We start from the raw sequence: 27,796 nt of genomic DNA on the forward strand, positions 1-27,796 counted from the left end.
ATGGTTTCATAACCAGCCTTCTCTTTTCCAAAGGAAAGAATCCCAACCTGTTCAATCTTTCCTGATAGGTATAACTTCTCAATTCTAATATAATCCTTATAAATCTTTTTTGTTCCTTCTCCAATATTTGTTATCCATTGTCTCCAACATAGTTTAGAATAATATGGAGACTAGAACTGTGTACAGTATACCACATGTGGTCTAACCAAAGTTTGATACAAATTTAACAAGGCTTCTCTACTTTTCAGTTTATTCTCTGCAGAAATAAATCCCAACACTTTGCTTGCTTATTTTATGGCTTTATTAACTGTGTTGCTACTTTTAGTGATTTATGCATCTATACCCCTAGATCCCTTTGCTCCTCTACCTCATCTGGTCTCATTTTCAAAGGAGACAGTGGTCTTGTTATTCTTCCTGCCAAAGTGCATTTAGCTAAATTGAAATTCATCTGCCAACTATATGCCTATTCTGAAAGTTTATTAATGTCTTCTTGTATTTTGTCATAGTAATCCACAGTAGTAACTAAGACCTCCAATTTGGTATTATCCACAAATTTTGAAATTGTACTTCTGACTACCAGTCCAATTCATTTATGTAAGTGGTGAGCAAAAGTGGTTCCAGCACCAACTCTTGAAGAGCACCACTTCCAACCTCTTGTCAGTCTGAGTAACTACCCTTAATTTTCATTCTCTGTTTTCTGAACCACAAGCTTCATGCACAGCATTAAAGTCCAATACCAGCAATATTTTTAAACCATATCAGACATAGAAAGGAATCTGATGACAATGATTGTATTATCTGTTATAACCGTAACACTCAGTAGCACCAGTAAAATCTTTAATGTACATACATTCTTGGAGTTCACTACTGCCTGAAATATTAATTTTAAATAATGAGTCTTTCTGCATGTAACTACTGACCTGACCTCGATCAGTGTTTGTTAATGTTGTATCATGGTTCCCTGCTATCAACAATGTAAAGAGAGCCTATCAGTTAATGTCACTATTTTCTCTTCCATAGCCTTTATGTTCTCATGCTCAGATCCATTCATGTATATTGATATGAAGTCAATTCATGCACATTAATATTGGACAGTGTGTATATTCATGCACCTTAACATTATATCTTTATTAGCAAGTTTATTGTTCTGAGTACACTCATGCATCTTAATACTGCAAATCAATCAGTGCACTTTAATACTGGACAATGAGCATATGCATGCAGCTTAATGTTATAAATGTGTTTGCACACTGTTACAGGACAGTACAGCCATGCAATTTAATACTGTGAATTTATTAGGCCACTTTAATATTGAATAATGTAACTATGCATGTATATTAATAAAGTACAGCGAGATTATCATCCATATCAGTACTGGTCAATGAATCTATTCATAAGTTTCAGTGTTGTAGAATAAATAAATCCATGTATTTTAATACATTACAGTTTATTAGCAGATTTAATACTTATTAAGTTTAGGGATGTGTATAAATCCTGTACAGTGAGTCAAAACATTCATAGTAATAGTGGGCAGTGATTAAACCATGCATTTTGATACTATACAGGGTTACCAATACTGGACAATAAGCCTATACATGCATATTAATACTGTAAAATTAGTCGTCGTTAATATATTATTGAACATCGACTAAATCATGCATATTATATACAATGTATTAGCACATTTTAATACTGGTCGATGAGTCCAACCATGCATATTTAATACTGTATAGAAATAACGTGTATCAACGTTGTATTTCCCGCTGTTTGTTAACAGTGTACAGTCAGATCAGCTACAGCTATATGAAGATGCGTTTGCCTGCAGGACTACTGTTGCAGCTGTACATGCAGCGACCCGACTTGAAAACTGACTCCAACCAGAGTTTGGATGTCTTCTTTACCTCTGCGCTAAAGCTGTCCTCCTCAGCCCGGCTAGGAATGGCACAAAGCCCTAGAATGAGAATGGGCACTGTCCAGCCTCGGCTCCAGCACAATCTTCCGGCCATTTCTTAGTGATATGCTTTGGTTCTACCGCCCCGAGCCCGGGTGATTCCTTCAGCTCTCACTTCTCCTCTCTCCCGTTCTACGATCAAACCGCACTGATCGGGAAAGTCAGCGCCCTCTACAGTCTTAACAGCAACGAGACCATTTTTTTATAGTCGCGAGGGGTGGTTGGGGGGGGGGGTGGGGGTGCTGTCTCTTTCCTCAAGTCTAATTATCAGTCTTCATCACTCCACTTCCTCTCCCATTCGCAATTAAAGTGACCGCGATGCTATGTCCATACTCTGCCTTCACCTGGAAACACGCCTCCTTTCCTTTTTCATCTCCACACTGTTTAAAACAGCAACTCCTTTGCTTTCCTTAATTGTTTTTTCTTCGTCTCCTGAATACTCGCAAATCAAAGTCAAAATGTTCCCGAAATATTTCTCTGTATGCTACAATTTTCGTAAGAACAAACATAAAATCATAAATGACTCTTCTTTCATCGTATAGAAGAGAGTGCATAATTCAAGGGAAATGTTTTGGACAGGTGGTGGTGTGCCGCAGCTTCACACACTGACGCTGGAGATCATGTCAGACCGTCAGTGATGGTGAGACGGGACGTCATGAAGAGCAGGGTCATTTGATAGCTCAATCTTGAGATGAAGGGCATGGAGGATACTCCTGTTCAATGTGCGCTCTAGCGAAACAATGGCTGTCATTTATTGGCCTGGTTGTACTAAGGTAACTGCTGAATAGCCCAAGTTCTCAACACCACCTTGTCTTTAACACAGGGCCATGTGTGTGTGTGTGCGTGCGTGTGTTGTGGCAGGGGGGAGTGGAATGATGGCTGTGTCACTGATGGTGTAGAGATGGTGCAGAGATGCCAGTTTCACCCCAGTATGTATGGGTGCCTTGAAGGATCTGAGGCAATCGAAGAGGCTGATGAGGTAGCCACCGGGCAGGGGGCACTGGCATCATCCCTTGCCTCCCTGGCCCCTCCTACCAAGGAACCATTCATGTCCTAAGGCTGTTACAGGCGCAGGTCCAACAGCTTGTGGAAGAGCCCACATGGATAAGGAAGGATGCCACAGGCATCTCAGTCATGAGTGGAAAGAAAGGAGCAGGCTGCCTCCATCTCATCCTCAGCCATAATGGGAACATCCTATAGAAGTGGACAGAACTGTAATGTTTATGGGTTATCTGGGTGATGTTTTCTCAGTTTGTACAGTCATTAACTCATCCTTTTATAGAGTTATAGAACTAGAGTTATAGGCCGGGATTTTCCGGCCCCGTCGCGGGTGGGACCCGCCATGGGTGAGGCAGTGCCCCAGCCAGAAGTCCATTAACTTGTGGCGGGACCAGAAGATCGTGGCAGCAGGCGGGTGTGGAAAATCCCGCCCATAGAGTCAGAGCTTGAGAGTTATTAAGGCACAGGAAGAGGCTATTTGACCTATTGAGTCCATGCCAGCTCTTTAGAGCAATCCAATCAGTCCCATTCCCGTTTTTTTCCCCAGAGACCAGCAAGTTCATTTCCCTCAAGTGCCCATCCAAATTATTTTTGAAATCATTAATTGTCTCCACTTCCATCATTCTTAAGCCTACAATGAGATTTGAATGTTATTATTGCTTGATGTCAAAATGGACATGGTGTTAAGGGCAAGGGGGTGGCAGGGCTAGTTTTCCTGTGGTGCCATGTTTGTGTTGTGGAACTGCTGGTGGTAGAGGCCCCATTTTCGATCTTTTTGGGTAGTAATGGGATTATTCAGATGTTTGTCCTTACTGGATAATCTCTCTCTCCCTGATGGAAGGTGAATTAGAGTCATCTGACATAGGGCTAAGAGCCACTAATGTGAAACATTGCTGAATTAGTGTGGGCCTTGCAGTTATGCCAGCCTGCCGATTGCCATGAGGCCTGGGATGGCTAAGCTGACCTCCTCCAATGCCCGGGTGCCAGGCTCCTTTGAAACACCCCCTTTGTCCTCCTCCCCGTCCTCTTCCAAGGAAAAGTGGTGTTCCAGTTCCACCTCATCATCCAATTCCTTGTCTCTTTGTATTGTCATGTTGTGCAGCATGCAGCAGCCAACCACAATGTGAGGCACTCTGGCTGACTCGAGCTGGACGGCACCACCCGACTGTTTACGGCAGGGGTGGTCAACCTATGGCTCATGGGTTGGATTCGGCCCGTTTCTCAATTTCATCTGGCCCGCAGCAAGATTTTGAAATATTAAAATTAACTCAGATGTTTTGTGTAGAGTCTGAATACAGTACTAGATCTTTTTATTGCCTAAATTGCTTTGTTTATTTTGTTGTTTCAGACACTTTTTAGTGAGATCTGCACAAACTCATCATGACAACATGGCTACTCATTTGTCTCTGTAACTGACCACAATGATCTGTGAAAACAATTAAGTCCTGGGTGAACTTTAGAACAGAGTTAGACTTTTGGGTTGGGAAACTTGCCATCCAATTTAAACAAAAGAATGACACAAAGAGTGCTGAGAAACATTATCTTTGACTCTGGTTGCTGTTCTGTGGGAAGAACTCAAATCAGCAGACTACAAGTTGACAATGCAGTTTTATGTACTAATTCTCCACCCACAATGTTGACTTTTATGTGTGTGTGGCCCGCGACTGATTTTGTCTATGTGCGAATGGCCCGTGATAAGAAAAGGTTCCCCACCCCTGGTTTAAGGCAACACAAACACATCTTCAAGATGCCAATGGTCTGTTCAATAATTGTAGATGGCTTTGGTTGTGGAGCCTCTCTGCATCTGTGGCTGGGTATCGGACGGGTGTCAGAGGATAACCCTTATCTCCCAGCAGCCACCCATTGAGTCTGGGTGTTGGTTTGAAGAGGTATGGCACCTGGGACTTTTGAAGAATAAAGTCATCATGACAGCTGCCTGGAACCAAGTGCACATCTGCAAGATACACTTTATGAGATTACAGACCAGCTGGACATTCATTGAGTGGAAGCTTTTCTGTTCAAGCATCTGTCTGAATAGTCTGTCAGTGCCTTGATGGTTATGTGGGTACAACTGATGACCCTCTGGATCTGAGAGAATCCAGCGACGGTGACAAATCTTCTGTGCCTGCGATGGCCCATCTGCCTCAAAATGGATGCATTCCCCCGCCCTCCAGAATAGAGCATCCATGATCTGCCTAATGGTGTAATGCAAGATGCCACCCAGATCCACCACTGATCCCTGGAATGACCAAGATGCATAAACATTCAGGGCAATGGTGATCTTGATGTTTGCAGGTAGGGGATTGCCATGAAGGCTGTAAGGCATCAGGTCATTTAGGATCTGGGCCCATCTTCCTGGATATGTACAGTCTCTTACGGTACTGGCACTTTGTCATTTGCAGGTTGTTGACTTATAGGCAGTACATATGATGTCTTGGGTAGTGCCTTCTTCCCCTTGCAGTGCCTTATTGTGCTCCTGACTTCCTCCTGACCAGGAGGATGCATTTGCTGAAGCTCCTCCTCGCTACACTCTCCATTGTCAGAGTTACTTGCTCCCATCCCAACTCCCTGAGCTAGCTTTCATTCATTCACCAGGGCTTCCTTGGTCAACCTCTGCTGCCCAAGTGGTGCCAGTAGCCTCATGTCCCTGTTAAGAGTTCTAACACTCACTGCTCACAAATGCAAGCCTCTCAGCTCCAGTGATGGCAACTCTGTGCCACCAGCTGAGCAGCTGAGCATTATTCTCCACTTCTTAAGTAAGTTGATCCGTGCAATCATTCAACTCCATAGTTTCCTGCTATGTTCATGATAGCTGTATCTTAAGGTGTCCCAGTCCCTCCATTTTCCCCATGTCTCCCCATTGAAAATCTAAAACTAATGTTCAAAAGCCTGTTGTTGAGCTCCACAATGAGCTCAACAATCAGTTAATTTGAGGGGTGCAGGTTGCAATCTCCCCCGCACTTTGAAAATCATGTCACGTTCCTGAAGGATCAGGATCCAGTGACACTAACTCTAATATGCACACATGCCCGAACTTGCCCTCATGGACGACTGAAAATCCAAACCCATACATCACAAAGCATCACCTCACACCAAAACAGATAATCATGACTAAATCAGTCATTTACATTTGTCACATGGGCTGCATGACACTGCTAAGTGGCATTAATGTGTTCTTGTTATCACTTCTCTCTTCCCTCTGTCTCTTTTCTTTCCTTTTTTTTTAACCTCTTTACTACTCAACTTCTCTGGCTGTGGGCTTTCAGAGTTTCTCCTGCAGCATTACTAAGTTCTAAAATTTTAGTAGAAGACTTTGACTGCAACTATGAATTTTGTGATCATCCATAACCATAACATCCCTTTACATTTTCTTGTTTTTCAGTGAAGGAAAAACAAAAGAATTGGGAATTCCTGGCACAGTCCATGACCACATGAAAATAACATATCCAGAGACAAGAGTGGGAGAAATCACAATCTCACCAAGATCAACTCCAACTCACCAAATGTGGAGGAGTTGGTCAGCCTGAGAATGTGTACATATATTAAGATATAGATAGGACTAAGAAAGAGGTTCTGCTGAGTGAGTAAGAGCAACAAGAGGCTAAGGCCTGGATTTTTACTGAGTTGGGTTGACTTGGGTACCCTTTAAAAATGGTGGGCAGGTCCCAATTCCAGAATTCCCAACACCATTCCCAAGCTGTGAGATTTTTGGGAGTGCATTTAAAGGGTGCGGGCTGGTTCCTGTCAAAAGCCCGCAACTAGCACTCCTGACCTGGCAGGCTCCATTGCGATGATAGGTATCTCCTACATCTCTACAATTTTCATGGAGTCGGGCCAGGTTTTTAAAGAGTCGTGGTTCATGATCCCTAAGAAGAGTCACAAATCCTAGTCTGCATGAGGGGACCTTTTAAAAGGTAAGTTCATGCTCGATATGCTAAGCTACACCCACCAACCACCCACCATGGCTCCTCAAGCACCCATGCCAAGCTCTGCCCTTCCACCCAGCCCCATGTTCCCTCATGCCCCTGTACCAAGCTCTTCCCTTCCACCCAACCCCTATGGTCCCTCATGCTCCCTATGCCAAGCTATGGCACTTCCATGCCCACTGACCCACTGTACACCTTCTAGAACCAATGAACCCTATAATATAAAGTGGGATATGTAAAAAAAAACTTGAAAAGAAGTCATTCATCGAGAACTTTCTGAAATGGTTGAAAAAAGTCTGAAGTACAAGTTAATAAAAGTGTCAATCACCTCTTGAAGTCTCAAAAACCACAAACCCTTGAAACCAGTTAGCTTGTGTAAACAAACATTGTGAAATTGACTGCACAGATCAGAGAGCCTGAGCTGTCAAACAATGTTTTGAGAGCAGGTGGCCTATTATTATAATAGTTATCTGGACTCTCGGCCAAGTATATACAATGAGTTAAGTTGAATGGCTTCAAGGCTATGTGGTTTTTGAAACTTATTTGACACCTTTATTAGCTTGTACTTCAGGCTTTTTATCAAACATAGGAGAAAGTTTTCAATAAATGATTAATTTTCAAGGGATTTTTTACACATTCCACTTTACACTATAGGGTTCATTGGTTCTAGAAAATGTACAGTGGGTCAACAGGCATGTAAGTACAATATCTTGAGATATTGGGCCATAGGGGTTAGGTGGAAGGGCAGGGTTTGGCATAGGCAGCATGAGGGGTCATAAGGTGTGGGTGGATGGGCAGAGCTTGGTATGGGGGCATAAGGGGCCTTAGGGGTGGGTGGAGGGGCAGAGCTTGGCATGGGGGCCATGGGGGGTGGGGGCATGAGGTGGCATGAATGGGGCATGGGGAGTATTTGAAGGGTGAAGGGGGTGTGTGGGATGTGGGATGGGGGGGTGGGGGGGGGACCTTTCTGTTTTTATTTTAGCTGGGACAAAGTCCCATGGCATCGAGACGGGCCTTTTAAACAGTCCACCTCCGTGCCCGGCAGCCCCTGTGGCTGCCTCCACACTTCTTCCCAGGTCGGCTGGCCCACCTCCAGCCCACACCTGCCCCTAGCAATGAAGATCCTGCCTTTGTGGGCACTTTCTCCCAAGGCATGTGGGCTGAGCCTGGAATCTTCCTGACTCCTGCTACCTGTCTTGAGGATGAATATCCAGGCCGAATTTAAAAGGCAGAACCCCGCAGGTAAAAATCTTTGAACTACAAATTGAGCATCGAGCAAATTGGGATAGAGTCAATAAGATGAGAAAGCTGAATGTGCAGATCAAAGATTGGTGTTGGAGAAATGGGTTCCAATTTATGGGACACTGACACCAGCACTGGCGCTAGAAGGAGCTGCTCCATTGGGAAAGGCTTCATTTGATCTGTGCTAGGTGTCCTGGTGAATTAAATAACCAGGGCTGTAGTAGATGGGGCTTTAAACTAAATTTTAAACTGGGAGGGAGGGTTCAAATGAAGGGACATTTAGAAAGTTAAAAGAGAAAGGACAAGACAACAATGCAGGGTGGCAATATGGGTAATAATAACCAAGGTGTGACAGGAAGAGCAGAGTATACCAACAGAGGACTGTACCAGATAATAGGGTCAGAGTAGGAAAGAATGGTAAAAACGTAAAGTTAAAGGCTCTTTATTTGAATGCATGCAGAATTTGTAACACAATAGATAATTTGATGGCATAAATAGTAATAAATGAGTATGACATGATGGCCATTGCAGAGATATGGTTGCAAGGTGAACAGGATTGGGAACTGAATATTTGGGGATAGTTGACTTCTTAGAAGGATAGGCAGAAAAGGAGGTGGGGTACTTTATTAATAAAAGATGAGATAGGTATGATAGTGGGAAATGATCTTGGCTCAGAAGATTAGGATATAGGATCAGTTTAGGTGGAGATAAGAAATAGGAAGGGAAAGAAGTTACTGGTGGAACTTTATTATCTATTATGTTTATATTATATATTATAATCTATATTATATTATAAACTATATTATATTATAATCTATATATTATATTTTAAGATCCCTAATAGTAGCTACGCTATAGGAGAGTATAAATCAAGAAATAATGGGGTCTTGTAAGAAAGGTACTGCAATAATTGTGGGCAACTTTAATTCTCATATAGATTGAATAAAATTTAATTGGCAAAAGTAGCCTTGACGCCAAGTTCATCTTAGAATAATATGTTGAGGAACCAGGTTATTTTAGACCTGGTAATGTGGAACAAGTCAGGATTAATTAATGATCTCATAGTGAAGGATCCTCTGGGCAAGAGTGATTGTAACATGATAGAATTTTACATTCAGTTTGAGGGTGGGAAACTTGGGTCTTAGACAAATATATGAAGACAGTGTTGGTTAAAGTCGACTGGAAAAGTAAATTAATAGCTAAGACAGTAGATAAGAAGTGGCAGACATTTAAGGAGATATTTTATATTCTCAACAGAGACACGTTCCATGGAGAAAGAAAGGCCTGGATTTTTGCACAGTCATGGAGACTCCACAGCACATCCAAAATGGCAGACGGACACTTGATCTGGAAGTCCCTCCCCATATCTGGCAGAAACAATTTTCTCTGGGCCAGGGGTGGGACCTGACTCCCATATGTGAGAAACCCAAATTCAGCAGGGCCATTTGAACTTAGTGCTGAATTCAAACAGACCCCATTTTCACCACAACAAGGGTCTTACTCGGCAGTGTGGGAATTATAAATATTTAGAGTAATTGTAAATGCTCTTGAAGGGTGGATAAAGGTATGTAGATGTATGTCAAGTTGTCAAGTTATTTAAATGGCCAGCACTTTAAAAATTGACAAAGAGCCTGCCTGTGTCTGTGAAGATTCAAAAAATCTTCCAGCAGTTTCAATAATGTTTGTTGATATAACTCGAAGCACTATCGTTATAGCATTATTAATGATTGGCTGCTTTCCACATCTACTATTATCACAGTGATTGGGGGGAGGGGTTTCTAAGCTCACAGTTTGATTGCCAGACCAAAGAAGTTATTAAAAGGATTAGCTGTATTTGATGTGGGGATATGAATACAAGTGTATTCGTTTTGAAAAGGGATTAAGTACGTGAGGAGATTTAAATGTTTTGAATGGGCTTTTATGAATATATAGTGAACTCTGTAATAGATATTTAGGACTTTATTCTATTTCATCTCAGCACGGCTCCTGGGGTCTGCCCACGGTAGATACTGGGTGAGTTGGCAAGGAGGGTGGAAGGACAAAGGGTGATGGGTGGGGTGGGAAGGGTCATGAGTTGGCATGAGTTGACAATAAATTTGCATGGGGCTATAAGGGGCCAGTATCAGATGTTAGGCTAATTGGTCTATAGTTTCCTGCTTTTCATGTGGGTTGGCATGCGTTGGCATGTATGGACATGGGGAGTGGATGAGGGTGTGAAGGGTGAGAGCTAAAGGCCTAATGTTTAAGAAAACAACTGGGACTAAGTCCCAGAGTACCAAAGCAGGCCATTTAAACAGCCCACCTCGGCACTCGGCAGCCCCTGATCTGCGTCCAGGAGCAGCGGGCCAAATCCATTGCATACATTGCTCCCCCAACCCCGCGCCAAACAAAGATTCCGCCATTTGGGCACAGCGAGCCAGGAGATTTCCTGACTTCCACAACCTGACTTGGGAGCAAAAATCCAGGCCAAAGACTCTATGAGAAAGGTGAGCCATTCATGGGTTATTATGGGTTTAATCAAACTGAAAGAAAAGACATATAACGTTGTGAAGATTAGGAGCAGGCCAGGAGATCAGGAACATTTTAGAAACCAGAGGAGGATGACTAAAAAACAGAGGGTGTGACTAGATTATGAAAGCAAACCAGCAAGGTATATAAAAATAGACAGTATAAGCTTCTACAAATGTATAAAAAAAGAGTAGCTAAAGTAAACATTGGTACATTAGAGAGTGAGACTGGAGAATTAACAATGGAAAACAAGGAAATGGCAGAGACCTTGAACAAATATTTTTTTATCTGTCTTCATGTTAGGAGACACTAAAAGCTTCCCAATAATAATAGAAAATCAGGGGGAGAAAGGGCGGAATTCAAAACAATTATCATTGGAGATAAAGTACTAGGCAAATTAATTGGGCTAAAGGCTGACACTCCTGAACTTGATGGCCAGCATTTCTAGGATCTTAAAAGAAATGACTGCAAAGGTAATGGATGCATTAATTGTAATCTTCCAAAATTTGATAAGATTCTGGAAAGATCCCAGCAGATTGGTAAACCACAATGCACCAATTCAAGAAAGGAGGGAGACGAAAAGCAGGAAGCTATAGACCAATTAGCCTAACATCTGATATTGGAAAAATGCTGGAATCCATTATTAAGGAAGTCGTAGCAGGACATTTAAAAAAAAACATGGCCAGGATTTTAGAGCCCCTCCTGTCCAGCGGGATATAACAGTGCTGCCGAACTGATTGGCTCGCTACATCCGCCAGGGGAGACATGCCGCCGCAGGGCCGTAAAATCCTGGCCCATAATACAATCAAGCAGAGTCAACATGGATTTGTTAAACGGAAATTGTGCTTGACAAATTTATTAGAGTTCTTTGAGAATGTAACAAGCAGGGTGGATAAAGGGAAACCAATAGATATGGGGCAGAATTTTGCCTTCGTTGGGAGGGCTTGGCAGAGGTGGTAGGAAATCCAACCGCCGCCTGCGATTTCACGCTGACAGGCCAATTAAGGCCCGCCCAGCATGAAACGCAGCTCATCACTGGCCGAGAAGGGCCAAGTGGGGGCAGGGGCCTGTCGGCCGCTGGGTCAAATGGCGGCCCAGTGGCCTGTTTAAAAATGGCCCAGGCAGCCCCAGAAAGGCTGCCAGGGAAGGATGTCTGTCTGCCGCTGCAAGGATGGAGTCCAGTGCGTCAGCAAACGCCAGGCAGGAGGGCAGGTTGGGGGGGCCCTCATTCCCCCGTTTTCCCAACTAGTGCCTCGCTGCCCTCCTGGAGGGGGTGGCTGCCAGAAGGGACACTCTTGTCCCCAGAGATGGAAGGAGGAGGCCACCGCACCTCACCAAGAGGGCATGGGAGGTAATGGCAGCCCAGGTGAGCAGCCACGATGTGGTGCAGCGCACCTGGGTGCAGTGCCCGAAGTGCTTCAATGATCTGTTGCGCTCAGGAAGGATGAGTATTATGTTGGCATGGGTCAGTGTGTTCAATTGTTTTGGCCTGGCCGTCCGCCCGTGGAGCTCAGGAGTGTTAGAGTATGAGTGTCAACTGTCAATCATGCCAGAGCTGGCCCACAGGGTGAGCCCTGGCTGCTTTGACTGAGTGCCTTGCGCCTCAGGGTCCATGACTCAGATCTGCCCTGCAAGGTGCTCCTCCGCTGGGGTTGGCCAGGCTGCAATGGCGCTGCAGGTACACAGTGGACTAATCAGTGCTCCTCTGTCCTTTCAAGAGAATATATCCCTATCCCATAACATTATTGCGAGGTCGCGGACTGGCAGAGGTCCCCCACCCTCCTCATCCTCTCCCGCTATGAGCAGGAGATCTTGGAGCTTGAACGGCGCCATGCACCTCGGTCAAGCAGTCGAGGTGAGGCTGGGGCGTCAGACGAAGGTAAGAGTGCTGTTCACTGAGGTGGGAATTTCGGCTTGTGCAATCATACTAGTGCAGTCTCGTCATTCTCGCCGTGAGCCTCGAACCTAGAGTCCCCATTGATCAATGAAAGACAAGGGCACTGTGATGCAGATCTCCGTTGTCTCACCTGAGTGCCTGGCATGCACAGTGACCAGCACCTCAGTGGGCATTAGTTCAGCAGATAGTATCTCAATGCACATTGGTGAGGGCACTTTCGCTCGAGGTGCAGATGGAGGCACAGAGTGTCCAGGGCGCCGGCAGTCAGAGGACTGCTGGAGACCAAGACGATGCTCAGTCAAAGGCTGATGACGGGACTCTGGAGTCGTCCATTAGGCAGCAGATGCTGGACATCCAGCGGGGTGTGCGGGAGGATCTGGCGGAGATCCAAGAGGGTATGCATGCCATGTTCTCCATTGTGCATGAGTCCCTGTGGAGCATGAGGACTGCGTTGACCCTCATGGCCGAGCGCAATGCCTCCTCCATGGAGTGAGTGGCGACTCTCATGGAGAGGCTGCTCCAGGAACAGAATCAGGGTTTCCTGGGGTTGCGCTCGGACCTGCGAGCCCTCACACAGGCACTGACCTGAGCTGGTCAGTGTCAATGTGTGAGATGGATGGGGCACCCAGTATCCCAGCTAGGTGCCTATCCACCAATGGTGAGCAAGGAGGTCCAGGGCGATCTCACATTAGTGTATGAGCTGCTTGTCATCTCTGCGGGCTCCTCTCAGGGTGCTCTGGATGACGGAGCAGCTCTTCTACCCCTCTGCCAGTGACTGTGGCATCTGATGAGGCTGCAGCAACTGGGGAGATGCCAGCCGTGGCACTGGCTGCTCCCTCCCAGGCGGGGCCAGCATGGGCTCAACTTGCCAGAGGACAACCGGCAAGATCATCAAGGTCAACAGGACAGCAGAGTCAGCAGGCTGTCTCCAATGCCAGTGCCACCAAGGGGGGAGCACCTAGACGTAGCACCCACAAACGTAAGGTTTAAAGTGCCTTAAGCACAAAAGGGACTGGTCACAAGTGATCGTTTGTTCCCCCATTTTGTATTTTTTTAACGGTGTGACTACCAACACCGGTTTTTTCCTGTTCAAGGCTATGTGAGTTCCAACATAAAATGAAACTTGCTTTTGTGTTATTGGCTTAAGCGTGCTTCATTTATTTTGTAGGTGCAGGCCAGTATGTAACGCTGGACATGGGTGGCTTGAACCTTTATTGCACAGGCACTGAGTGTATAGGAAAGGGTCATTTCTGTGATCCACGGTGGAGGTGGCAGCCCTGGCATGAGGTGGTAGTTCTTATTCGGCAGCCTAGCTGAAGAAGCATTGGATCAAGGCGTCCCTGATGTCCCTGCCTCCCTGGAGGTTACAGAGGTCTGGCTCCACGCCCTCAGCGTTCTCCTCACCGTGCTCCTCTTCTGACTCATTACAGGATTCATCCTCAGTGGCCTGTGCAGCTGTATCAACATCCTCTTCCTCCAGTGGGACCCACTTGCTAGTGCCAGATTGTGGAAAGCGCAGCATGCAACCACTATCAGTGACACCCGCTCTGGGGGGTATTGCAGTGCATCCCCTGAATGGTCCAGGCATCAGAAGCGCATCTTGAGAAGCCCGATGTTTCTCTCTACCACCGCCCTTGTGAAGGCATGGCTCCTGTTGTACCGCTGCTCCGCCTCTATTCTTGGGTGTGGAGAGGCATCATGAGCCACCTTTTCAAGGGATAGCCCTTGTCACCCAGAAGTCATTCATCCAGTCAGGCTGGAGCACTAAAGAGCCTCGGCACCTGGGAGTTTCTGAGGATGTACGCGTCATGGGAGCTGCCAGGGTACCCTGCACAGACTTGCAGAATCTGCATCCTGTGGTCACGCACTATCTGCATATTCATGGAGTGGAATCCCTTCCTGTTGGCGAAGGTACCCGGCTGGCCCGCTGGCGCCTTGATGGCCACACCTGTGCAGTCAATTGCACCCTGGACATAGGGGAAGCCAGCAATCACTGCAAAGCCTCTGGATCACTCAGCCTGGCTGGCCTCGTCCATACGGAAATGAAGGAAAGTCAATACCCGCCTGAACAGAGCTTCTGTCACCAGCTTGACGCAACTATGGATAACTGATTGGGAGACAAAAACAGAAAATGCTGGAAAAACTCAGCAGGTCTAGCAGCCTCTGTGGAGAGAGAAACAGAGTTAACATTTCGAGTCCGTATGACCCTTCTCAGCTATGAAGAAGGGTTATATGGACTCAAAATGTTAACTCTGTTTCTTTCTCCAGAGGTGCTGCTAGACCTGCTGAGTTTTTCCAGTATTTTCTGTTTTTGTTTCAGATTTCCAACATCCGCAGTATTTTGCTTTTAGCTGATTGGGAGACTCCACACAGATCCCCCACTGAACCCTGGAAAGAGCCTGAGGCATAGAAGTTGAGGGCCACTGTGACCTTCAGAGCCACTGGCATGGGATGTCCACCCACATAGTCGGAGCTGATCTCAGGCCCAATTATCTGGCAAATGGAGGACATGGTCTCCCTTGAGAGACGGAGCCTCCCACGGCATTGCACCTCGGACATATTGAGGTAGCTGCATTGCTGCCTATAAACCCTGGCCGCAGGATAGTGGCGTCTTCTGCAGCCCCTTCTGCCTTGGACTTCCTGCTGGCCCTGCGCCCCTTGTGCCTGCGCCTCTCCTCCCACAGGTCCCTCCCCTGGAAGCTGCATTGGGACACCTGGTCTCCTTTCCCTTCTGCCCCTCCCTTCCTAAGAGGAGGAGATGCCTCCAGCGGAGACCACAATCTCCATTACCAGGGTAAGGGAATGCTGTCTGATACCTAGAAGGTTCCACGTGGTCTGGATCCTCAGAGAGCCAGAAAGACACCAATGAGTCCAGAAATGAAGCCTGGGAATGCTAAGAATGAAGCCCCGATCAGAGAATAAGCTGCCAAGTCTCAATAAGCCACCAGCAGCAAGTTATCTCCAAAACTCCTCACTACTCACATTAACAATGCTGCTGATCCTTCTTATCCCACCCGTGGATGAGGTTTTGCAAATTGTGGCCTGCCTGCCCGCCCATGCTATGAGTGAAAACTCGCACGGGCAACATTAAATCACTGTCAGTTGGGCTGTCAAGGGCCTTAACTGGTCTGTTAATTAATGGCGGTCGTGGCTCTGACTCCTGCACATGCACAGCAAGCGAAATATCGCGTGAGTGCACGATGATGTCGGGACACTCGCCCGATGTCATCGTGCATCATTTTACGCTTGAGCGGGTCGGGAATGTGCCCGCCCGCTCAGCGAAAAATTCTGCTCATAGTGTATTTGGATTTCCAAAAGAAATTTACTAAGGTGCCACAAAAAGGGTTACTTTACAAGTTAAGTGTTCATGGTGTTGGGGTTAATATGTTATCATGGATAGAGGGTTGGCTGAACGACATAAAACAGAGAGTCAGGTTAAATGGGTTATTTTCAAGCTGGAAAACTGTAACTAATAGGGTGCCGCAGTGAAAGAGACTGAGTGTGTTGTAGGCTGCTGATGATACAAAGAAAAGTGGGAAAGCAAATTGTGAGGAGGACACAAGAATCTGCAAAGGAATATAGATAGATTAAGTGAGTGGGCAAGAATTTGGCAGATGGAGTATAATGTGGGAAAATGTGAGATTATCCACTTTGGTAGGGAGAATAGGAAAGCAAGTTATTTAAATGGAGGGACTACAGAATGCTGAGACACAGAGGGATCTGGGTCTCGTACATGAAACACACAAAGTTAGCTTGCAGGTATAGCAAGTAATTAGGAAGGCTCATGGAATGTTGGCCTTCATTGTATAGATGTAGGGAAGTCTTGCTACAACTGATTAGACCATGCCTAGGATACTGCATACAGTTTTGGTCTCCTTATTTAAAGAGAGAAATGCTTGCATTGGAGGCACTTCAGACAATGTTCATTAGGCTGATTCTTGTTTTATGAGAAAAGGTTGAATAGGTTGGGCCTATACTAATTGTAGTTTAGAGGAATGAAAGGTGATCTTGTTGAAATATATAAGATTCTGAGGGGGCTTGACAGGGTCGGTGCTGAGAGGATACTTCCCCTCGTGAGGGAATCTGGAACTAGGGGGCATAGTTTCAAAATAAGGGATTATCTATTTAAGATGGAGATGAGGAGGAATTTCTCCTTCAGAGGGTCTTGAATCTTTGGAAATCTCAATGCCAGAGAGCTGTGGAGGCTGAGACATGGAATATATTCAAGGCTTAAACTATAGGGGACTCAGGGGTTTTTGGGAGCAGGCAGGAAAGTGGAGTTGAAGCCAAGGTCAGAACAGCCATGATCTTACTGAATGACGGAGCAGGCTCAAGAGGAAGTATGCCCTACTCCTGCTCCTACTTCTTATGTTCTTATGAGTTACTAATGATGATGTTAAAGAATGTGCAGCTGCCATGCTGGATCAAGCAGGGTAAAGTTCCCAGGCACCTGCAGATGTTCAATATTACTAATGGTTAATAAATAAGAAAGGCACTTGGCAGAGCAAACAAGATTGCAGCTGCCACAGGGATGCAGCTGCCAACCACTCTCTATTAGCATATCCAGCAGCGCCACTTGCAGGAGAACTAGTGGATCACAGCAGCTGAACAGTGTCTGTATTCCATGGAATGCACAACTAATAAGCAGAGAAGTTAATATTGGACAAATCCTAACTGTCCAATTTGCAATTGCAACCATATAACTGAGACATCCTCTCATGCTAAAACATAAATATGGTTGAAAGCATATTTCACAAAGACTACAAATGCAGCTCAATAACATTACTGTATTGTACTCCCCTTTACTCTTTTTGTGGCCTAGCCCACTGTGATATTTATTCTGTTTCTCACTTTCCCAAAACTGCACAGAAGACAGAGGTCATTCCACCCATCAAATCCATGTTAGCTCTCTATAGAGCAACAAAGTCAGTCCAAATCCCCCACTTTATTCCCTTAGCCCTGCAAATTTATTCCCCTCAAGTGCATATCAAATTTCCTTTTCAACTCATTAATAGTATATATGTTTTCAATACCCTCACAGGTTGCAAGCTTGAAGTGATTACAACTCGCTGCACAAAAATCTTCTTCCTCATATCCTCCCACCTCCCCCTCCCCATATGTCTTGCTCAAAACCATAAATCTGTTTTCCTGCCCTTATACTATCAGTATAATGCGAACAGATTTTCTTTACCTAAGCCTGCCATAATCTTGTACACCTTTATCAAATGTCCCGCCAACCTTCTTTGCTCCAAGGCGAACAACCCAGCTTCTCCAACCTAGACTTGTAGCTAAGATCCTTCATCTCTCGAAAAGTTCTGGTAAATCTTTTCTGCACTCACTCAAGGATCGCCACATCCTTCCTGAAGTGTGGAGACCAAAACTGGGCATTATACTCTAGTTGTATGTGACCTAACCAGAGCTTTAAAACAGTTCTGGATAACTTCCCTTCTTTTGTACTCAATACCTCTATTTATGGAACCCAAGAACCCATAAATTTTGCTAACTACTCTCTTAACATGTCCTGCCACCTTCAAAGATCTATGCACATGAAACTCCAGGCTTCCTCAGTCTCTGCAAACTCTTCAGAACTATACCATTAAGTCTATATTGTTCCTCCTTACCCTCCCTGCCACAATGCATCACCTCACACTTCTCTGAATTAAATTCTATCTGCCGCATGTCTGCCCATTCTGCTAGCCAATCTATGTCATGTTGTAGTCAGTTGGCATCATTCTCACTGCTTGCCACACCTCCAAGCTTGATATCATTGGCAAATTTTGAAATTTTACTCTGTATTCCAATATCCAAGTTATTTATATAGCAGTACTTTCACCATACTGGTATGCAATAATGTGACCAAGAATATCAAAATTTAAATCATTAAAATACGCAGGCAAAAGTTTGATTTAATTCCTCAACAACCTCACAATAACAGGATACATCAAAAAGATTATTTTGAATGGCAAGCTTACGAAAACTGCATTGTAACACACACTCTGTATCACATAACATTCGTCACTTAGTGTCCTCCAGTCACCTTACAAGCATACAAACAGGTAATTTTTCTAAAGACCCTCTATCCTGAAAGAATACCTTTTGTAACCTTAACATGAATTGTATAATCAAACTTCCTTCATGTAATCTTATCGCGTTAAATAAACATCTAAAAAGGGATACCGTGGCACATGTTACTCCTGTGATAGACCATAAGGCCATAAGACATAGGAGCAGAAATTAGGACATTCGGCCCATTGAGTCTGCTCCACCATTCAATCATGGCTGACAAGTTTCTCAACCCCATTCTCCCGCCTTCTCCCCGTGACCTTTGATCCCCCTACCAATCAAGAACCTATCTATTTCGGTCTTAAATACACTCAATGACCTGGCCTCCACGGCTTTCTGTGGCAATGAATTCCATACATTCACCACTCTCTGGCTAAAGAAGTTTCTCCTCATCTCTGTTCTAAAAGGTCTTCCCTTGACTCTGAGGCTGTGCCCTCGGGTCCTAGTCTCTCCTACTAATGGAAACATCTTTCCCACGTCCACTTTATCCAGGCCTTTCCGTATTCTGTAAGTTTCAATCAGATCCCCCCTCATCCTTCTAAACTCCATCGAGTGTAGACCCAGAGTCCTCAAACGTTCCTCATATGTTAAGCCTTTCATTCCTGGGATTGTTCTCGTGAATCTCCTCTGGACCCTCTCCAGGGCCAGAACATCCTTCCTGAGATACGGGGCTCAAAATTGCTCACAATATTCTAAATGTGGTCTGACCAGAGCCTTATAAAGCCTCAGCAGCACATCCCTGCTTTTATATTCTAGTCCTCTCGAAATAAATGCCAACATTGCATTTGCCTTCCTAACTACCGACTCAACCTGCAACTAAACCTTAAGAGAATCCTGGACTAGGACTCCCAAATCCCTTTGCACTTCAGATTTCTGAATTCTCTCCCCATTTAGAAAATAGTCTATGCCTCTATTCCTCCTACCAAAGTGCATGACTTCACACTTGCCCACGTTGCATTCCATCTGCCACTTCTTTGCCCATTCTCCTAACCTGTCCAAATCCTTCTGCAGTCTCCCCGCCTCCTCAATACTACCTGTCCCTCCACCTATCTTTGTATCGTCTGCAAACTTAGCCAGGATGCCCTCCGTTCCTTCATCTAGATCATTAATGTATAAAGTGAAAAGTTGTGGTCCCAACACTGACCCCTGCGGAACTCCACTAGTAACCGGCCGCCATCCTGAGAAGAAGTGATAGAGACATCAAGTGTCCAATTTTGTGGTCATTAGTTGGGAATCATTATGCTTCATCTTTCAAACAGCTTTCTTTATCTCAAATTTTATAAAGATCAGCATCATCATCATCTCTTAAAATACTTCCAAATTCAAACATCGGCCTGTATATGTAACATTCATCATAGAAACACACATGACGTTCAGGGCACCATGCAAAAAATATGAAATGAACCAAATTTTAATCATATCCCATTGTAATCATCTGAATGAAAATGCTATCAAGAGGATGACCAGACACACTATTTTAAAAGAAATAGGAACAGTCAGAAATTCACTTTCACTTGTAGCCAATTCTGATAACAGCTGTTAGGACACCAGCCGCAATAACCGTTACCATGCTAGTCTTGTATCTTGTTAGTCCTATGTTAGTCCATATCTTTTTTCAGGGTTGTTGGCTAAATTCTGATCACATTGTTTTCCTATCAGACTGTTTCAACTACCTTCTAACAAATTACCGTAATTGCTTTGAAGTTCATTATTAAATGTCATATATTGGTGTCCATTTTTGATAAAAACTAGAGTGTAATTTGAATAATCACAAAGAGAATATTGATTCAATATGCACCATGTTATCTCAGTTATATCTATGATATATATTTTATCAAACGATAAAACAATTCTAATGTCCCTTACTCTGACATTCACATCAAGTCAATTTTAAAATTAACCTCCAAAATCAGCATTTCATGGATTAGTCCACAGATGTAAACAACTAGCATTATTATTTACCGCCTTCGTCTCCGTGCCCACTTCTTTGGGCAGGAGTCCTCTCCCCGTTCAACAGATCCTTTTACCCACATCCAATATTCTCCCTCCACAGGGACCCCATCCTCTGGATTCTTACCTTCTCTTGATCTTTTCATTGAGAAATGTCGCTGTGACATTAGTCGTCTCAATTTCTCTGCTCCTCTCACCCATTCTAACCTGTCTCTCTCTGAACTTGCTGCACTCCGTTCTCTCAGGTCCAACCCTGACATTGTCATCAAACCCGCTGACAAGGGTGGTGCTGTTGTTGTCTGGCGCATTGACCTCCACCTCGCAGAGGCTGAGCGTCAACTCGCAGACACTTCCTCCTACCTCTCACTGGACCATGACTCCACCACTGAACATCAAGCCATTGTTTCCAGGACTGTTACTGACCTCATCTCCTCTGGAGATCTTCCTTCCACAGCTACCAACCTGATAGTCTCACAACCTCGGACGGCCCGCTTCTACCTCCTACCCAAAATCCACAAACAGGACTGTCCTGGCGGACCGATCGTGTCAGCCTGTTCTTGCCCCATGGAACTCATTTCTTGCTATCTTGACTCCATTCTCTCTCCCCTTGTCCAGTCCCTTCCCACCTACATCCGTGATTCCTCTGACACACTACATCATATCAACAATTTCCAGTTCCCTGGCCCCAACCGCCTCCTCTTCACCATGGACGTCCAATCCCTCTACAACTCCATCCCCCACTGGGATAGTCTGATGGCTCTCCACTTCTTCCTCGAACAGAGGCCCAAACAATCCCCATCCACCACTACTCTCCTCCGTCTGGCTGAACTTGTTCTCACATTGAACAATTTCTCCTTAAAATCCTCTCACTTCCTCCAAATAAAAGGTGTGGCTATGGGTACCCGCATGGGCCCCAGCTATGCCTGTCTCTTTATGGGGTATGTGGAACATTCCTTGTTCCAGTCCTACTCCGGCCCCCTCCCACAACTCTTTCTCCGGTACATTGATGATTACTTCGGTGTTGCCTCATGCTCTCGTCTGGACCTGGAAAAATTTATTAATTTTGCTTCCAATTTCCACCCCTCCATTATTTTCACATGGTCCATCTCTGACATTTCCCTTCCCTTCCTTGACCTCTCTGTCTCAATTTCTGGTGATAGATTGTCCACCAATATCCATTACAAGCCTACCGACTCCCACAGCTACCTCAACTACAGCTCCTCACACCCCGCTTCCTGTAAGGACTCCATCCCATCCTTTCAGTTCCTTCGCCTCCGTCACATCTGTTCTGATGATGCCACTTTCAAAAACAGTTCCTCTGACATGTCCTCCTTCTTCCTTAACCGAGGTTTTCCACCCACGGTGGTTGACAGGGCCCTCAACTGTGTCCGGCCCATCTCCCACGCATCCGCCCTCACACCTTCCTCCCTCTCCCAGAAACATGATAGGGTCCCCCTTGTCCTCACTTATCACCCCACCAGCCTCCGCATTCAAAGGATCATCCTCCGCCATTTCCGCAAACTCCAGCATGATGCCACCACCAAACACATCTTCCCTTCACCTCCCCTGGCGGCATTCCGTCGGGATCGTTCCCTCTGTGACACCCTGGTCCACTCCTCCATCACCCCCTACACCTCAACTCCCTCCCACGGCACCTTCCCATGCAACCGCAGAAGATGCAACACCTGCCCCTTTACTTCCCCTCTCCTCACCGTCCAAGGGCCCAAACACTCATTTCAAGTGAAGCAGCATTTCACTTGCACTTCCCTCAACTTAGTCTACTGCATTTGTTGCTCCCTATGCGGTTTCCTCTACATTGGAGAGACCAAACGCAGACTGGGTGACCGTTTTGCAGAACACCTTCGGTCTGTCCGCAAGCATTATCCAGACCTCCCTATCGCTTGGCATTTCAACACTCCACCCTGCTCTCGTGCCCACATGTCCGTCCTTGGCTTGCTGCATTGTTCCAGTGAAACTCAGCGCAAACTGGAGGAACAGCAGCTCATCTTCCGACTAGGCACTTTACAGCCTTCCGGACTGAATATTGAGTTCAACAATTTTAGATCATGAACTCTCTCCTCCATCCCCATCCCCTTTCTGATTTTCCCCCTCCTTTTTGTTTTTTCCAATAATTTATGTAGATTTTCCTTTTCCCACCTATTTCCATTATTTTTAAATGTATTTCCATCCATTGTTTTATCTCTACCTTTTAGCCTTTGTAGATTCCTTCACCCCACCCCACCTCCACTAGGGCTATCTGTACCTTGCTCGTCCTGCTTTCTACCCTTAATTAGCACATTCCTTAGATAATATCACCACCTTCAACACCTCTTTATCCTTTTGTCTGTGACATCTTTTGGTTATCTCCACCTATCAATGGCCCTCTATCCAGCTCTTCTTGTCCCACCACCCCCCTAAACCAGCTTATATTTCACCCCTTTTCTACTTTTCCTTAGTTCTGTTGAAGAGTCATGTGGACTCGAAACGTTAACTGTGCTCTTCTCCACAGATGCTGCCAGACCTGCTGAGTTTTTCCAGGTATTTTTGTTTTGGATTTCCAGCATCCGCAGTTTTTTGCTTTTAGCATTATTCTTTTCTAATTGTACACAAAAAATAGTGGGCTAGAAATTTGATTTGCAGTCTGACACAAACTGGGACTAGGCAATGGGCAGGTCTAAGGTATACCCAATATTGGACCTCAGGCCTCAATAAATTAACTCAGTGAGTTGCAGACTCCTGGTGGATATTCACAAGCAGCTCACCAGCAAAGAGGCTTAGAATTTCAGGCTGCTACAGTGCCAGAAGTAGCTTCAGATACGTGCTTAAAGAGGAAGGGAAGGCAAACAGGAGAGAGGGAAATTGGGAAGGCATTGACCTGGTGAAGGAGCCTATTAAGACGGAGCAGGTTGATGACTAGGAGAGGGGTCATGGCAGCAAGCCATGGTCAACAGTGGCCCATGGTTCTGTTTTCCACCAATGTTATGGTGGTGGAGCAGAAGCCTCAAGGAAAGTCTTAATGTATCATTAATATTGTTATATACAATGTATGTAATGTTTCCCATTGCCAACTTATACAATTTTGCATTGATGAAGCATCTGCACTTAGCTATCTGCATGGCCATAGACAAAATCTCTGGGTTGTAAGCCTGATGTTTACTTTAATGCCATTTTGACCATTTCCTATTTGAATCAGGGAGTGGATGTTTCTTTAAAACAGTTCCAAGCCAAAAGCTGCCAATCACTTTAGCAAGCTGTGTGCAAGATAGTGTTTGTCTTATAAGGGGTTAATCCTAACTTTGTGATATGCTAATGAAACACAGTATACATCATCATAGGAAGTGGTGCAATGTCTCATGACCTTGCTCTCCCTTGTAGACCTCATGGCAAGGAAGCCACTGTAATATGTTTCTTAATAAAGTTCACATTTTCCTTACCTCAGCATACACTGTAAATATTCTGTGTTAACACAATGAGACCATGAATATTATAGAAAGCAGGTGCGCTCACAACACATACCTGTTTGGCCAGGCACCAAGCCAATGTGTATGTCTTGTCTTTACATTGCAGCATGTCTTTTGGTATAGCAGCACCAAGGCCAATAGCCATTACAAAACTGCCAGAGTGGGCCAATTTTGGGTCCATTTTGTTTCATGCTGTCTCAGATGAGACATTAAACTCTCTCAGGTAGATGACACTATTTCAAAGAGCAGTGGAATGTGTGCTAGTCAATATTTATCACTCAGCTAACATCACGAAAATAGATTAACTTCTCATTACCAAATTTGCTGTTTGTGGGAGCTTGCTCTGTGCAAATTGCCTCTGTGTTTCCCACATCACAGCCGTGGCTACAATTCAAAAGTATTTAATTGCCAGGAAAGCACTTTGAGACGTCCTGAGATTGTGAAAGTTGCTATATAAATGAGAACTCTTTCTTTCTTTTCAGACTAGTGGCAACATAAATGTCACCAGTGCAAATACCACTTTTAAACTTGCCTTTATCAGTTTTTAAAATCTCACGGTGAAACATATGATCATTCAGTATTTTCTGACTCAGAAAAGAGTCCTGAAGCCATCACATTGTGCTCCATCCAAATATTTGTGCACACACATACCTCTGACCTACCTTACTCCACCATGATGTAAGCAGGAAGTCTAAATTGTTGCTAAAATGTTGTTGCTTGTACAATACAAGGTCAGTACTATATGTATAGAAATGAGGAAGTCCAGGACTTCATTCTCAAGTCAGTTTTGCATCAGACTAGTAATTTCACAGTGTTGACCTATCACAAGACTCTCAGACACACATACATCCCTATAAGAAATAAATCAACACAACATGCACAGCAATTAATTCACAGTTAATTCTTACAAAGTCAATTGTTATAAGGGCGCCATTGGATACTAGAGTGACAATAGATTTTATAAATAGGTTAACGTGGGTGGAACAAAACAGACTCAGCCAAGTACAAACTCATCAGCCTTATTCCATTTTGTGTGAAATAATGAGAATCATCTCAACTATATAGCATCCCAATAAACAACAGTCAACATCGAATCAGAAAGGGAAGACCCTACCTGTTCAACTTCCTTGACTTCTTTGAGAAAGAGACAATCCAAATGGACATTGGAAAGCCTATGACGTGGTGTAACCCGACTTCCAAGAGGCCTCTAACAAAATTTCAAAAGTAGGTTATTAGTTAAATTCAAAACCGTAGGGATCCGTGGTGAACCCAGAGAATGGAAAATTAATTGGCTGAAGGGTAGAGACCAATGGGTACTCATTAGAAGAGTGTGGGGGGTGGGGGAAGCACTGAATGGGGTGCCCCAGGGCTCAGAGTTGGAATCACTGATTTACAGAAGTGATTTGGGTTAAGAAACTCAGTGCAAAAACACTGGAACTGCAGGAGGCAATTCAGAATTTACAGAATGAATAGGATACAATATATAGGTGGATAGAGCAATGGGAGACAAAATTTAAAGCAGTCAAGTGTAAAATACTGCAAATAGGAAGAGAAAGTAAACAACCCACATACTCCAAGAATGGTGTTGAATGCATGAGGTTGAAAGAGACCAAGAAAGTCTTAGTTTACTCGATGCTCATCCTGTACAACCAATCCACAGCAGCAATGAACAGAGCAATCTAGAATAATGAACTACTCAGCCAAACAGTAGAACACCAGTCAGAAGAAGTTGCAATCAAACAGTAAAATTTTCTGGTCAGACCACACTATGAATATAGCATACAGCTCTGGTGACCAAGATACAAGGGGGACAATCAATCGTTAGAGACTGTGTGGAGAAGTGCCACAAGGCTGATTCTGACTATGAAAGGTCTGAGTTATCAGAAAGACTATAACTTTGGGCTTATCAACCTGGAAACAAGGTGATCTTTACAGAGGAATAAAACATAGTTATGAAAATAGAAAAGGTAACTCTGGAATATTACTTTAAATTGAATTGTGAGGTAGGTCAATGGGACAAAAGTTCAAACTAGTGTGAGAAATGCTACACACACAAAGAATGTCAATATATATGTCATATTCGGTGGAAATGGTAGCATAGCGGTTATGTTACTGGATTATAATCCACAGGGCTGGACTAATGCTCCAGACACATGGAATCATAGAAGGTTTACAGCACAGGAGACTATCTGACCAGTCAAGTTTGTGCTGGCTCTTTGCAAGAGTAGATTAGCCAGTCCCACTCCCCTGCCCTGTACCCTGTGGTCCTGCAAATGTTTCCCCTTCAGGTACTTATCCAATTTCCTTTTGAAAATCACCAATAGATCTACCTCCACCATCCTCACAGGCAGTGCATTCCAGGTCGTAAATACGAGTTCATATCCCACCACAACAACTAGGGAATTTAAATTCAATTAAACAGATCTCAAATTGAAAAGCTAGTATCAGTAATGGCGATCATGAAACTACTGGATTATCGTAAAAAGCCACCTGGCTCACTAATGACCTTTAAAAAAAAATGTGATCCTTATTGTGTCTGGCTTAAATGTGACTCCGGACCTACAGCAACGTGGTTGACTCTTAACTGCTCTCTGAAATGGCCTAGCAAGCCACTCAGTTATATCAAACCACTATGAAAAAACTGAATTAAGGTAAAATCACCTGGCATCGACCTGCGAATCAGATATGACAAAGGCACACTCAGCCCAATCAATCCTCCGAAGTGTTCCTAACCATCATTTTGGGACTTTGGAGAGCTGCCCCACAGACTAGTCAGGCAATAGCCTGACATAGTCAAACTCACAGAACCATTCCTTGTGACCAATGTCCCAGACTCCTTCATCACCATCCTTAGGAATATTCTGTCTTACTGGCAAAACAGACCCACCCACCAGAGGTGGCAGCACAGTGGTATATTGGTGGGAGGGAGTGACCCATGGCTGATCTGATTGTGGTTTTTAACTTCACTTGCTTGCCTACCCCCCTTAACTTCGACTCCCTTGTCAATCAAAAATCTGTCTAACTCAACTTTGAATATATTCAATGAGACGGCCTCTACTATTCACTGGGGAAAAGGATTCCAAACCCTTTGAGAGAAGAAATTCCTCCTCATTTCTGTCTTAAAGGAGAGAACACCTTATTTTGAAACCTGCCCCCTAGTTCTAGATTCCTCAATGAGGGGAAACATTGTCTCAACATCTACCCTGACAGGCCCCCTCAGAATCTTAAATGAAACAGGACTTCTGCATGTTGAACACCACTTAGAAGCAGCACTGAGAATTGCAAAAGCACAGAGTGTACTCTGCATGGGGGACTTCAATGTCCATTGCCAAGAATGGCTCAGTGGCACCACTACTGACCGAGCTGGCCTGGTTCTGAAAGACAGATTTACCAGACTGGGCCTGTGGGAGGTGGAGAGGTACAATACGAGGGAAAAATCTACTTGGCCTTGTCCTCATCAATCTATCTGTTACAGATGTATCTATCCATGACAGTATTGGTAGGAGTGGCCACTGCATAGTCCTTCTGGAGATGAAGTCCTGTCTTTATACTGAAAATACTGTCCATTGTATTTTGTGACACTGACACCGTGTTCATAGGATAGGTTCAGAACAGACTGAGCAACTCAAAACGGGGCATCCTTGAGGCTGTTATGGGCGCAGCTGAGATTACCCCTGGACAAGCCTGATCCCAGGGTGGATGGATCCTAACTTGATGGATCCTAACTTTTATTTGTTTGTTTGGATATGTGGAGAGTGGATACATGGAGAATAGTTACTGAACAGAGTCACAGGGGTCA

General features: G+C 44.6%; 1 protein-coding gene across 2 annotated transcripts in view; it reads right to left on the minus strand.

Moving 5' to 3' along the window:
- Positions 1-27,796, minus strand: part of LOC144681903 (matrix metalloproteinase-15-like) — a 161,278-nt gene that overhangs the window by 117,473 nt on the left and 16,009 nt on the right. The window contains exon 2 of one of the 2 annotated variants that reach the window (XM_078544038.1): positions 25,112-25,204. In XM_078544038.1, coding sequence (XP_078400164.1) covers positions 25,112-25,204 — 93 coding nt within the window. Of the gene's footprint in view, positions 1-1,901; positions 2,150-25,111; positions 25,205-27,796 lie in introns of those variants that run through there. The other variant, XM_078544037.1, reaches the window with a different exon arrangement.

This window comes from Cetorhinus maximus, chromosome 6, assembly GCF_964194155.1.
Source record: "Cetorhinus maximus chromosome 6, sCetMax3.hap1.1, whole genome shotgun sequence".
In the NCBI taxonomy this organism is placed as follows: Eukaryota; Metazoa; Chordata; class Chondrichthyes; order Lamniformes; family Cetorhinidae; genus Cetorhinus; species Cetorhinus maximus.